This window comes from Plecotus auritus (assembly GCF_963455305.1).
Source record: "Plecotus auritus genome assembly, chromosome: 1".
Classification (NCBI taxonomy): Eukaryota; Metazoa; Chordata; class Mammalia; order Chiroptera; family Vespertilionidae; genus Plecotus; species Plecotus auritus.
The window spans coordinates 111,116,035-111,131,256 of record NC_137770.1 but is presented as its reverse complement, the minus strand read 5'-3'; the positions used below and the strand labels follow the sequence as shown (position 1 = coordinate 111,131,256).

The following is a 15,222-nucleotide window of genomic DNA, read 5'->3' as shown; positions in this document are numbered from 1 at the left end:
CATAAATAACACCAATATTCATTTACAGTAGTCCTTTACCCATGGTTTTGCTTTCCATGGTTTCACTTACCCACTGTCAATAGCAGTCCAAAAATATTAAATGGTAGATTGTATAAATAAACAATTTATAGATTTTAAGTTGTGGGTCTTCACATTTTGTCCCCCTTGGGACATGGCTCACTCCTTTGTCCAGCTGTATACTCACCTTGCCCATTAGGCACTTATCAGATCCCTTCTGTGAGGGGGAAGGGTGTCCACATTCACATAAATCTTATTACAGTATATTTTATTTTATTTTATTATTTTTGTTAATTTCTTACTGTACTATATAACTTGAATTTTATCATAGATACTAGAGGCCCGTTGTACGAAGATTCGTGCAATAGGCCTTCCTTCCCCTGGCTGCCGGCACCAGTTTTCCTCTGGTACCCCGGACCCAGGCCTTAACTCTGGCTGCTGCCTTCTGTCTTTGCTCCGGCTGGAGTCTTCAGTCTTTGCTGCGGCTGGAGCCTTCAGTCTTCGCAACAACTGGAGCGCCGCTCCTGTAGCTCCCTCTGCCCCCCACACCCTCCCCCTCATAGCAGGTGTCCCGCCCCGCCGCTCCGCACCTGCATGTGTGCTGCCGAGAGGCCCGGAGTGGCTGGAGGATGGGGCCACCGCCATCTTTGTTGGGGTAATTTGCATACTCACTTCTGATTGGCTGTGGGTGTCACAAAGTGACAGTCAATTTGCATATTTCTCTTTTATTAGCGTAGATGTATTTATAGGCAAAAAAATATCCCATATAATAAAGAGGTAATATGCAAATTTATCCTCACGCCCTCACAAGATTGCTGCCCCCATGTCATCAGAAGATGACCACCACCACATTGTCACAAGATGGCCACCCCCACGTCATCACAAGATGGCCGGCCGGGGCAGGCAGATGTGGGCAGTCGGGCAGTTGGGGGACATCAGGTGAGCAGGGAAGCAGTTATGTGTCAATCAGGCCAGCAGGGGAGCGGTTAGGGAGTGATCAGGCTGGCAGGCAGAGTGGTTAGGGGATATCAGGCAGGCAGGCAGGTGAGTGGTTAGGAGGCAGCAGTCCCGGATTTTGAGAGGGATGTCCCCTAAGGGGTCCCAGATTGGAGTGGGTACAGGCTGGGCTGAGGGACACCTCTGCCCCCAGTGCACAAATTTTGTGCAATGGGCCTCTAGTAGTATATATAGCGTTTGGAACTTTCCGTGGTTTCGGGCACCCACTGAGGATCTTGGAATGTACCCCCTTCAGATCAGTGAGGACTATTGGACTGCTTATAATGGAATTCAGTGTACAACTCTTGTTAAAGTTAACTATGTTCAGAAACTGCTTTTTAAAAGTATAAAACAAAAACTAGCAATATAGGAGCTAATATTTCCACATCCAGATATTGGGAAATTCTAAGTTGTGGCTCCCACCACAATTGCAGCCCAGCCTCAGGTCAGTGAGTATTGCAATCTAAACTGAACATCATATGCAGCTTCATGAAATAATGTTCTACACACTCTTGGAGGCCTGATAATGGCCACTGTGGGAACAATGAGTGTGTAGATTATCAGTAACTATTTACCACTGTAGTTTGGGACATATCGTTTATGTGATTGCATTTCATAGTGCAACATAGGTGTTTCATATATTGTGGTGGCATTTCAGTGGTGCTTAAATTATTCATAAACACGGAAACAAAGTGTCTTTAAGTTGCAAGATTATGTTTTTCATCTGATTTATAAACAGTCACTTTGCTCTCCTCCTCTATTCCCAATCCCAAAGGGAAAGCATACTTTTGGGAATTGTTTATATTTAAAGTGTGGTTCTTAGGCAGGTTCAAGATGCTAGTTAATTTTGGAAATGTAAGCTGGTGCTTAAAGGAGGTAAATAAATAAGAAGTGCATATTGGAGCCTCTAAAAGCACAGGATCGTGTCTTGAAGTAGCTTGGCTTTATGCAGTGAACTACCACTGAGGCTCTGTGGTCCCATCCACTAGTACAACTCAGAAAAATTTGATTCTCAGAGGAAATGTCAGTTGGACATTATCAACTGCTTTATTTTGCCTTAATATTGCTTCAATAATTTGTAATATTTTTTGACACTGTGTCTTAAACATACAAGCTTTGCTTATCATTTTATTGATTGATGTCTCTGTTGATGGCATACACATTTCTATTATGAGTCACTCAAATACATGTTTAAACATATAAAATTTTTGCTAATGATGGACTCTCATATAGGTGGTTGTATAAGTTCACATATAAAATTACTGTTATCTAATTTATGTGGTAGAAAGGATAAACTTTACAGGTTATTTGTATACATTAATTATATACATAAACTTCCAAGAAATAAATTAAGTAAATTGTATTTAGGTATGGTTTTGTTTTCATTAGCAAAGTATTTACAGAGTATCAAGTGGGTGCCCAAAACACTGTGGTCCAAGGTGAAGCCCACAAGAGCCTCTTAGCCACTGTGTTTGGAACCCTGAGTATTTTCTGAACATTCTAATTTGGTTGAGAAGACCAGTGATGTCAGTCAGGTATGTTTATCATTATTCAAATGATCCTGAGAAGGCGGCTTAACTCTTAGTGAACTCCCTAGTGAAAAAACAATGACCATGATTATATATAAAATAAGGTATAGTCTTGGGTGACATTTCATTTATTTTTATGAACCATCACATTTATTCCACATGGCACCTTTTGGAGTATCAGCATCTTACCCAATCCCAATTTGTACAACATGCTGGAACATAATTTTTACATGATACTTCCTTTGTAAAAGTAAGGATACCAAGGTGAGGGTTGATTATGTTGCTCTGTGTGCTTTACCCTTTACTTGGTCCTTCATTAACAGAAGTAAACAGAAGTGATTCTTTAAAACTAAGACCTTAATACCTTTACAGGTAACTCTAGTCAATTGGCTCAGAGTAACTTAAAGTGATATTTCATAGGATGAATGATTTGAGTCAAGTATTGTACTTACTGCATACTCATTTTGCCAAGCTGTGTTAGTGAAACTTAGGGACTGACAAATATGACTTTGCAGATTTTGGTAGTCATTTAGGGTTATAATGGTCTCAACTGTTTAGATTAGTAAGAATTTTAAACATACATACTCAGTGTCATGTACATATATTTATTAATATATTGGTAGTATATTATTAATATACTATAACATACAATTACTTCCTAAAATATACACCAAAAAGTGAAGTAAAAATGATAAAGTTAACATTAAGTAGAAGTTCTAATATTTTATTATTGCATTGGTATCTTTTTCACCTCCTGGGAAATGCTAAATCAGTTGACTATTGCTTTGAAATGCAACTTTTCATATATACATACCCATCTAATTATTAAAAATCATTTTCAGTAGAGAAAATACCTAATTATAACATGATCATAATGCCTGCCAGTCTCCACTTTTATCCAGCTTTCTTTCACATTTTAGAAATACATCTAACACAGAGTGTGCTATTCTTTGTGTTGTGCTCTTAGGATGAGGATGGGACAGAAGACAACAGTCGTGTTGAACCTGTTGGACATGCGGACAGTGGTTTGGAGAACATACCCAACTTTTCTCTGGAGTAAGTTACTGATGGTTTTAATTAAATATGTAATATACCTTCAGCATCATTGATAGCAGAAAGTGTTCCAAAAACATAATGCATGTGTGGGATGTTTGTGCTGAGTTAAAAACATGCCTTGCATTAGTTTGTTTTCCAAAGAGCATCTTTCATCGATTGTGTTATTATCTAATGTAAAAAGAATAGCATGGAAATTCACATGTCTCTGTCCTGAGTTTCATGCCTTGGCAAATACTATTAAGTTATAATATAAAATAGTGTTTGATTAAAAATGTTTGCTGAGTTTACAGCACTATAACTGTTTTCAGACTGATTTGTATGTCATTATTTTGGTCATTTGTTTGTTGTTCAACTTAGCTAAATTAAAAAGATTATAAACGTACTTTAACTGAAAAACTATTTGAATCATATAAGCATTAGCTATTTTAGCATATATATTTTGATTTAAAAAATAGAATCTCTCAAGGCATTTGAAAAATTATAGGTCATAGGTTAGTGACCTGAACATGATTTTAAGTATGAAAGGACAGAGTAAAATTTTCTTATATTATTATCACAAGTGTACAATTATCTTAAATATTGGCATGTTTAAATGGAAGGGGTTATCAAGGTCAGTCATTTTGAATTTTTTTCTTTGACTGTGGGTAAAAGTTAGAGGATCTAGACATTAACATTTAAACTCTTTCTTCTTTGGGTCTACCAAGGGAAGGTTCTAAGAACTTCCTCATTGAGGTTAGGCACTAGAATCAGTTATGTTTGGATATAGAGTAACCAGCACTAAGTATTTTCTTTTAAGAAATACTTGCCATGTCCTAGTCCTTTTTAGAGAAAATGTAAAATAGCAATAATAATTAGAGTAACTACACCATTCTTAGTGGACAAACCAATCATTAAAAACTGTGTAAGTGGTAAATAGTATCTAAAATAGGATGTTATAAAATTCTATGAGAATATTCTTAAAAATAAAAATCCATTTAGTGTTACTTCAATATAGCTAATTTTTTATTTTGTCCTAATTAGTATATAGGATTAAATCTGTGCACAAATGTATTTCAGTTTTGTTTTCAATCAGTATTCCTATCTTTATTTTTCTTTAGCCCTTAGGCTTTTATTTAGGAAGTTTAAGAATTGGCATTTTCCATTATATAAAAACCATATTGTGACCTTTGTCAAATCCATTGATAATCATTTATGGTTGTTGGTGTTGCTTAAACTAGATATTTAATTAAAATACTACTTCCAAATATTGCTTGTTAGATAAGTACTGCTTAGATTTCTATACAGTACCCCCCCCACACACACGAGCACACAAAATCTACAAAGGAAGTGAAATCTCATTTAAATGGTTTAGAAAGTTTGCATTCTCTAAATTATACCAACTTGCATTAAACTTGGGCTTATTACATTAATAGTAAATTAGTTATATAATAGAAGTTACTTTATATAACTAGCTTCATTACTTTAACGTCCATTTGCAAACACTTTTATGAAAATGATTTGTTTTTATTGGAGATCTATTGGCTTTGAAAAAGGAGTTTTATAACCTGCACTTGCAGTGGTTTAAGAAATGACAACTTAAACTGTTATGGAATGGTGGGAAGTCAGGATTGCTGGATTACATCTGGACTGTCACCTGTCCACAGGAACAAAAACTTTGACTTTATTGGATTATTGGGAGGGTCAATGATGTGACATATTTAGGAGCTCTTTGTAAATTATAAAGTGCTCTGTAGCTTGCAACACCTTTATTCAGTTAATCTTCAATGCCCTTGAAGTAGATATTGGGATGGAAAATTTTCATTGGAAATCTAGAGATTTGACGTGAAAATGCGTACTTGTATTACACAGAAGAGTATGGGCCCAGAGAAATGGTTCTGTGTCATTTTTAATGTAGTTATTTCTGATGATTGTTCTCCTTCCATGCCATCAGACTAGTGTTCGGGTATGTAGTGTTTAATGTTGCCTTCATCACCATGCTTATATTCCAGAATGTGTGTGTACATGCTTGTGTGCTTGGTGGGATTTTTGTTTTGTTCTCTTTTGTTGTTTATTGTGTGTCTGTGTTATTGTGTGTGTGTTTTTTGTTTCGTTGTTTCGGTTTGTTTGGTTTACAGTCCATGTTCATGCTCCCTCATTCATCATTGTCTCACAGTGATATGGTAAAGCTCGTACACGTCCCCAACGATGGAGGGCCTCTGGGAATCCATGTAGTGCCTTTCAGTGCTCGAGGCGGCAGGTAATGTATCTTGGAGGTTTTTAATTGAATCATAATGTGGAGTGTTTTATCTTCATTTATGCTCAGATATAGAGTTTTCAATGAAATGTTTTCATTTGTGGCAACTGCCACTTAATTCATATGTATATATCATAATCACAGAAGGCACTTAAGCTGATGAAGAAATCAAGCATTCAAATTATCCTAATAAATTTATTGTTCATTGCATATTACTTTGCTATAAATCGATCATAGACTTTAGTGTCAGAACTCCAGATGGATTCGCAAAGTTGAGGGCAAGAGCTTATTATTTATGTTTATTTAGTTCCTTAATTTTATAAGATTTTTATGATTATGTTTGACATTTTAAAAAGTAAGACAAGCTCTAGCTTTACTTCCTACTCTGTGGCCTGTGGTTCCTTCCTTTCAATATCTGCAAATTCAAATGTGAAAATTTTATATTGTTTATTAATATGACTTGATCCTTTTATAGACCATATATCCATAAAAACTTAAAATGTTATATGAGTTTCTCTCATTCTGCTGCTTTTTTCTGTGAAAGAATTATTTTGTTTTAATATACTCAAATACATATTATGAACTGATTTTGCATCTAGTGGTTGATGGGCTTCTGCCATGGACAGGCCTTCCCAGGGACACTAACCATGCACATTTAACTTGTCCAAGTTTTATCACATCCTCCTTTATTTACCCACCTAATGATTACATGGTGAAATATTTATTTTATGTAGCAGTGGTGCCACTCACTATTATCCCTAGTGACCCACTAGCAATATTTTTTCCAATATATTTTTATTGATTTGAGAGAGGAAGGGAGAGGGAGAAAGAGATAGAAACAACAATAATGAGAGAATCTTTGATTGGCTGCCTCCTGCTGGCACCCTACTGGGAATCAAGGCCACATCCTGGGCATGTGCCCCAACCAGGACCTCCTGTTTCATAGGGCAATGCCCAACCACTGAAGAATATAGGCTGGGCTATTTTAACTTTGTTTACACTGTGAGAGGGGGAAGCTGAAAAGTTGCCTTTGACTAGTGATTGAGGACTTAGAACATAGTTTAAACTCTGGCCAAGGAATTACAAGCATCATGTGTTGTAAAAAACAGATGTAATTTCAATACAAGCATGTGATGGGTATTTGAACAATAGTATTACATTCCTGTTATATCTTCCTATCTGTGGCAAGTCCAGATTTCATCTCTTTAGGGAATGTCTGGATGCTGAATCTTTAAGTTACCCCGAGCTCAAGCCCAGAGTCTGAGGCTTGAATGTTAGTGTTGTATAACAAGATGTGAAATTCACCTTGAATTTGGGGGTGGTGTTACATTCACAGAGTTGTAACTGCTTTCACTTTTTTCCTCCTCTTCTCTTTTAATTTTTAAATGTTGGAGAAGCATTGACATTTCTTCAAAGAACTTTCAGTTAAACAAACTTTGTTGTTTGCAAAATGGCTCATGTTTTTATTTTCCTTTAAAATATATAATTTTAAATGATCTCAAAAGGTAAATCATTTTTTCACTTATATCATAACTAGAAAAATAATATAAAATGTATGGCTTATAGCTTTTTAATCTTTATGTGTCTTTAACCACCTGTAGAATATAACTTACTACAAAGGAGACTTAATTGTGTATGTACCAGCTTTGAACCAGTGTCTCAATGACACACATGTTATTTTCTGTCATCATATATTTCCTATGTCAGTGTGAAAGGATATTGAGATAAAATAAATCGATGAAAAGCCTAAAGCAAAAGGGGAATAAGAGAAAAATAATACTCTAGATTAATTCAATGGAAGGCATTTCACAGAATCCACTACAGTTACTGGTTACCATGGTGTTTAGTTTTGATATACAGAACACATTTAAGTGGACAAATATCCCTTTGCAGAACTTGAAATTATTTTTCAGCCAAGTCATTCTTTTTTTTAAAAAATATATTTTATTGATTTTTTACAGAGAGGAAGAGAGAGGGATAGAGGGTTAGAAACATCGATGAGAGAGAGACATCGATCAGCTGCCTCCTGCACGCCCCCTACTGGGGATGTGCCCGCAACCCAGGTACATGCCCTTGACCGGAATCGAACCTGGGACCCTTCAGTCCACAGGCCGCTGCTCTATCCACTGAGCCAAACCGGTTAGGCGCCAAGTCATTCTTAATACCTGTTGATTTGACAATCAGTGAAGAAAATCTCCTGCAGCTTTCCTATATAAAGGACAAAGGGATTAATAAAATCAAACTCTTTACAAATCCTATAGACATCATCGGTTTTCGTATTGGGAAATAGAACAGAACTAATTTTTTTCCAAAGCCTGTGTTGTATTTTTAAGCTTCCTCTTGGACTTAGTAATGGCCTCATAGAGGTAGGCTGACAATGGGAGTGAAGGCGCAGGCAGGTTGCTCAGAATCACAGGAGCCAGAAACACCCATCTTGCTTGTTCTCAGAAATGCTTACCAGTGGGTTCTTCTCATTCAGTTACATACCTTACCAAGCATTTAGGACCTAGGAAACAAAGATGAACAGGACTAAGTCTTTCTCTTTTAAATGATCTCAAAGGTTAAATCTTTTTTTCACTTCTTTGTGGTAGTGGTGGAGTGATAGCTAAGAAATCACAGAATTATAATTATGTGATGAATGTTGATATCCTATATAATAAAAGCCTAATATGCTAAGTGTCTGGTCATCCGTTCAACCAATCAAAGCATAATATGCTAATGATATGCTAAGGTTGCTCAACCACTCACTGTGACGTGCACTGACCACCAGGGGGCTGAAAGTCGACCAGTCGCTGTGACGTGCACTGACCACCAGAGGGCAGATGCTCCAGCCAGTAGGCTAGCTTGCTACTGGGGTCCGGCCAATTGGGACTGAGCAAGACAGGCTGGGCATGCCCTGGAGCCCTCCTGTGCTCCTTCCCCGGCTGGCCAACCTTCCATGTCCCTCCCCTGCCCCAGTCATGCACTGGTGGGGCCCCTCAGCCTGGCCTGTGCCCTCTCACAATCCAGGACCCCTCGGGGGATGTGAGAGAGTGGGTTTCAGCCCGATCCTGCAAACATAAAAGGCTAATATGCAAATTGATTGCTAAGGATGTCTGATGATGGCTTAGGCCCACTCCCTGCGAGTTCCCGTACTATGAGAGGGTGCGGGCTAGGCTGAGAGACCCTCCTGCCCACCCCTACCCCCCGAGTGCACGAATTTCGTGCACCTGGCCTCTAGTAGTTATATAATAGCTACTCTATGAGTTGATAAAGTATTGTCTAAATTAGGTAATTGAAACTGGCTTGTGGGAAAAGATAATTTTCAATGTGATGATTGCTTATAAAGGGAACCTCATCATCTTCATGGTGGCTGTAAGGGCAAATTAGGCAATTCAGTATAGGAGAAAGGAAGAAATTGAGTGGAACTTGTGAAGAAATTGCACATATATCTAGTGGGAATGCAAAACTGCATATTCATAGGATGTAAGGTAAAATTTCCAAGAATAACTTCCCTTTTATGAAATTCCAATTCTACTTGGGCCATCTCAATTTTGGCGATATAACTAATTGAATAACCCCAAGTAATTATAGGAATATAGCAGGTCCTTATATAACACTAGAGACCTGGTGCACAAGATTCGTCACTCGGGTGGGGGGTCCCTCAGCCTGGCCTGCGCCTTCTCACAGTCCGGGAGCCCTTGGGGGATGTCCCACTGATGGCTTAGGCCCTGTCCCTGTGGGGAGCGGGCCTAAGCTGTCAGTTTTACATCCTTACCACTGTCTCAAATGCAGGAAAGGTTCCCACCACCGCTGCTGCACTTGCCAGCCATGAGCCCAGCATCTGGGCTTCTGGATGAGTGGCGCTCTCCCTGTGGGAGCACACTGACCACCAGGGGCAGCTCCTACATTGAGCATCTGCCCCCTGGTGGTCAGTGTGGGTTATAGCAACTGGTCATTCTGCCGTTTGGTCGATTTGTATATTACCCTTTTATTATATAGGATAGTTTTGTTCAACCTTGTCTACCTAATAAAAGAGTAACATGCTAATTGACCATACCTTTGCGACGCCCACCAGCCAATCAGGAGTGAGTATGCAAATTAACCCATGGTGGGTTAATTTGCATACACAGGTGCTGAGTTGAGAGGGATGAGGCGGGATGCTTGCATCGTTGCCATGGCGATGACGCAGGCATTCTGCACCACCCCAGCTGCTCGGGGCCTCTGGGCAGCGTGGGAAAGCAGAAAGGCTTCTCTGGGCCAGAGAGGAAAGGCTGCTCCAGCCAGAGCAAAGGTGGTGCCAGCAGCCAGGGGAACAAAGGATCATTCTTGTATGAATCTTCATTCATGCATCATGCCACTAGTTCTGTTATAATGTTGATGACATGTGGTGGGAACTTAACTCATATTTAGCAATTAGCCTGTGGTAAAATGTGTTGTTTTTATCACATTTGCATTAACTTATCCGTGATATTAAGTGAAGGCTTACTACACCTGGTTTTGTTGCACTTCACTTTGAGTTTTGCGACTATTGCATTCCTTACAAATTTAAGGTAGACCCTTCACGCACAAATAATTTATGGCTCGCTGAAGGCTGAGGTGAATGTTAGCATTTTTAGCAATTGAAAGTATTTTGAATTAAGGTATGTAAATTTTTCTTATTGTTAATCCTAAGAATATGTTGTTAACCTGAGGAATATTTTTCCGTTGATTTTTTTTTTTTTAGAGAAAGTGGGAGGGGGAAATACAGAGAGAAATACATAGATTGGTTGTCTCCTACACATGCCCTGACCAGAGCCAATGATTGAGCCTGCAACTGAGGTTCATGCCCTTGACTGTAATAGAATCTGGGACCCTTTGGTCCGAGGGCTGAACGCTCTGTCCACTGAGTCAAACTGGTTAGGGTAAATTATGTACATTTTAAGACATTAGTGCTATTGCATACTTGCTAGACTACAATATAGTGTAAACACTTTTTATATGCATTTGAAAACCAAAAAAATTATGTGACTCATTTTATATTGTGATATTTGCATTATTGCTTTGGTTGTAACTGACCCTACAGTATTTCTGAGGTCTGCCCTTAGTTTTATAAAAGTGACACATATGTCAGTGTTACTTCTGGTTTAGTTTTCAAAGTCAGTGAGTCCAGCGAACAATACAGATTGGAATTATGTATCAAAAAGAAACAACACAATGCAGAACATCTCAAATATAAAATATAATTAGGAAAATAGGAAAAATGTGAAGTCAGTGTTAGAGAAAATTTTAAAGCCACTTAGGTATAATTATGGCCTGAGGTATAATGAAGTTTTTTGTGTGTTTTTTTCAATAAAGATCATACTAGGCCTATTTAAAAAGGCTATTTTCTAGAGTAGGTTGAGTGTTGGTCTTTGAATGGGGCACCAGTGACAATTGGCATGTAGTTGCTCATCCCCAAGCCACTGCTTCTTATTTCCAGAAATAGAGACAAATACAGGGTGTTCCCTCAAAAATATATATGCACTTTGAATGATTATAAAGTCAGTGTTTATTAACATGCCGTTCATTTTCAAAATTTAGAAGAATCTATGCCTGTTTTCAAACTGATGACCGTTCTGGTCCAGGCACTGCTGATAACTCGAAGCAATTAAATTACAGACGTCAGGAACCATTTTGTTCAGTTATCTGAGTGCCCTTCATTCATCCACTTAGCAGGTTTTGTACCATAAACTTTTTTTATGTATCCCCATAAAAATAGTCTAGTGGCACTTTAGGATAAATTTTCTTTGTTCAAAGCTTAGTTTGGCCACACCCATTATTTTAAATCAGTTAAACCTCAAAAGGAGTGAAAATTAAATTATGAACTTTTAAAGTGTGTATATATGTTTGGGGTTTACCCTATAGATGGATAGAAAAGGCAGCCTTATCTTCCCCTTGCTGCCATTTCCCTTTAATCATCTTTTATGTTATTAAAAAATAGTTAATTGATCCACAAACAGAACTATTTATTAATTTTATCACCTAGAAATCAATTTTCACTTCATACATATAATTTCATTTCATCCTTATTTACTTGTCAAACAAAACTTCCTTATTTAAATCCCAATTATTACTACTTTCAGAAAGAAAAAATTGTTATTTCCTATGGCACATACCTGGGTTGCTATTTGGATCTTCAGCCTGGTAGGGCACATTCTGGAACCAATCAAATGTGTTGCTTTCACATCAGTGTCTCTCTCTGTCTGTCTCTCTCTTTCTCTCTCCCTCACTCCTCTCCCTCCCCTTCCCTCTCTCTCTCACTCTCCCTTTCTCCTCCCTCCCTCTCTTTCAAACTAAATGGAACCAGGCTGGTATGGCGCAGTGGTTGAGTATGGATCTATGAACCAAGAGGTCATGGTTCGATTCCCAGTCAGGGCACATGACCAGGCTGTGGTTTCCATCCCCAGGAGGGGGGTGTGCAGGAGGCAGCCGATCAATGATCCTCTCATCATGGATGTTTCTGTCTCTCCCTCTCCATTCCTCCCTGAAATCAATAAAAAAAATATATTTAAAAAAATAAAGCTTAATGGAAAAAGTATCATCCAGTAAGGATTAACCAAAAAAAAAAGGTTAGAGTTAAAATAAAAGAGACCTTCTCTGAAAAAATGTATTCATGTTATCAGATTAATATAGAAAATGATTGAAATATAAAGCTTGTTTTCTGCATCAGATGCACATACTGAATAATTTTCCTTTCAAATAAAATCCAAAGTTTTCATAAAGTATTTAGCCTGTCTACAAAAGTAGTTAGCAACTGTCTTTTGAAGGTCTTGAAAATTCCGTGCTCATTTACTTAATTATTTAGTAAAAAATCTGAGCTTTTTCCTAAGATTAACATGGTCATAATTATTCTTACTTATAACTTAGCTCATCTAACCTATACTTTATTAGTTACAGCCCATCAAAAACAGAATGTTCATTTTCTTTTCAGAATTTCTAGTTAGAAATGTATTACTTCTCTGTGTCAATAAGTTCTGACTTGAACAGATGCGAAGTTTCTGTCTTATTGTTAGAACAGTCTACAGTTTGAGGCCAGGGATACCTTTGAATGGAGCCTGCCTCTCTCGTTTTAGTAAGTGTGGTCTGGGCAAGTTAACTTCACTTACATCCCCACTCTTCACAGCTGAGGGATGAGATAGATACTGTTATGACTTTGTATGGTTTAAATAAGAAAATACTTATAATTATACATTAAAATACATGTGGTACTTGGCCGTGGCCACTAATGAGAATGAAATTTTTATGTGCCCACCACCCAATGTCAAATCTTCTTGCATCACCATATATTTGACATATATATATATGTATATATATATATATATATATATATATATATATATACATATATATATATGTATATATATATATGTGTGTGTGTGTGTATATATACATATATATACATATATATGTATATATGTATTGACACATATATATATATAAAATCTATGATACATTATCTGTATGCTTGAAATCTATGTGATCTTATTAACCATTATCCACCCAGTAAATTTAGTTTAAAAATAAAAAAAGGGTGATTTTTATCTTCCTGTATGTGCATTAAAACTCCCTCCTTATTGCTTTGTAGTCTGGTTTTCTAGGTAAGTGCTGATTAGTGTATATAATAATAGAAAATTATCACTTTTCTATCATGAATCTAATATGAGGTTTTACTGTTATATCATAAATTTGAGAATATCAATACATACTTATCCTATATAATAAAAGGGTAATATGCAAATCGACTGAACAGTGGAATGACCGGTCGCTATAATGCCCACTGACCACCATGGGGCAGATGCTCAATGCAGGAGTTGCCCCCTGGTGGTCAGATTAACATGGGGAGTGCTGCTCAACCAGAAGCTGGGCTCATGGCTGGTGACCGCAGTAGTGGTGGCGGGAACCTCTCCTGCCTTCAAGGCAGTGCTAAGGATGTCTGACTGCGAGAGGGCACAGGCTGGGCTAAAGGACTGCCCCTCCCCCCCCCCCCCCCCCGCAAGTGCACAAATTTTGTGCACTGGGCCACTAGTTATGTTAATAAAAAATATAGCCAATTTGGATTTTATGATACTACCTCAGGTGTAAAAGAAAGCTTTATTTGAGGTTTTTATGTTTCAGTTCACTATAGAGTATATTACCTTTAAAAGAAAAAAAAAAAGCTCTTGAACTTTGAACACTCAGTTTTAACTTATTTACTTTAGTAAAAACCAATTTAACTTGACTGTACCTGTTGATTTTTTCAGAAAGTTTTTAATTGTACATTCTCAGCTGCAGACTTGTTTGTTCCAATAAAGGACATAGTAAATGAATTTGTTTTTGAAAGAAAAGATGTATTTTACATTTAGATAAATCTTATTTCTATAAATGTAGTATTACAATGCCCTGTTGTTTCTGCTTTAATCTGAAGAAATTCTCTATTTTTACTTACTCTTTTTTGGATCTATTTCATCTCATGCATTAAAATTTTTTAAAAAATCAAGATACTGTTTTAACTTGGAATTCCTTTAAATTTTTGTTTGTTTGTGTAGGCCAGTGGTCGGCAAACTGCGGCTCGCGAGCCACATGCAGCTCTTTGGCCCCTTGAGTGTGGCTCTTCCATAAAATACCACGTACAGTGCGATTGAAACTTCGTGGCCCATGCGCAGAAGTCGGTTTTCGGCTCTCAAAAGAAATTTCAATCGTTGTACTGTTGATATTTGGCTCTGTTGACTAATGAGTTTGCTGACCACTGGTGTAGGCTAAGACAGTGGCTGTGGTTCTCAGTGATCCACTGTAGTTAATTGCCAGCCCCTCCTGTTTCTCACTCAGTGAGGTGAGAGGATCAGTTGATGGGATCCATTCAATCCATTCCTACTCTGACTTCACTAAAGTTGTGGTGTCTATTCTGTGTCAGTTTTTATTAAGATGAATTGTGATGATTTTCACACAGCTGGGTGGTTGTTGTGGGAATTTGCATTATCAAAGCAAAACTAAGACTTGCTCAGCTATTTAGATGTCAGTAAAACATTCCTTATTTATTTTCAGTTTTATCATTGGTTGTAATTTATACTTAGAATTAAAAATGTTAACATGTGTGACTGAGTTTATTTAATTGTCTAATTAGGCTAATGAATCTTGTAAAAATGTAGTGGTATAATCCTTAATATAATCAAAGCAGTTAAATTTCTAATTATGCATCCAAGATCATGTGCAAAGATGCACTATTTCAATGGCATGCTCTCTGTGACTCCATCTCTTTTCCTATTTTGAGAATTTGCATTATGTTTTGTAAGAAATCTTATTCAGAAGCCAAAAGGAAAGGCTTAAAAGAAATACCTGTATTTGCATTTTAAAAAATACATATTTTTATTGATTTCAGAGAGGAAGGGAAAAGGAGAGAGATATAGAAACATC

The 15,222-nt window shown here is 37.4% G+C and overlaps 1 protein-coding gene across 25 annotated transcripts in view; it reads left to right on the top strand.

Moving 5' to 3' along the window:
- PARD3 (par-3 family cell polarity regulator) overlaps window positions 1–15,222 on the top strand; it is a 781,475-nt gene that overhangs the window by 388,403 nt on the left and 377,850 nt on the right. For 24 of the 25 annotated variants that reach the window (XR_013959024.1, XR_013959025.1, XR_013959026.1 and 21 more), the window contains exons 6-7: window positions 3,511–3,599; window positions 5,752–5,835. Coding sequence is in view for 22 of the 25 variants with exons in the window: in XM_080641367.1 (XP_080497493.1) it covers window positions 3,511–3,599; window positions 5,752–5,835 (173 nt within the window). In the remaining 3 variants the exon portion in view is untranslated. The remainder of the gene's footprint in view (window positions 1–3,510; window positions 3,600–5,751; window positions 5,836–15,222) is intronic. The other variant, XM_080641382.1, reaches the window with a different exon arrangement.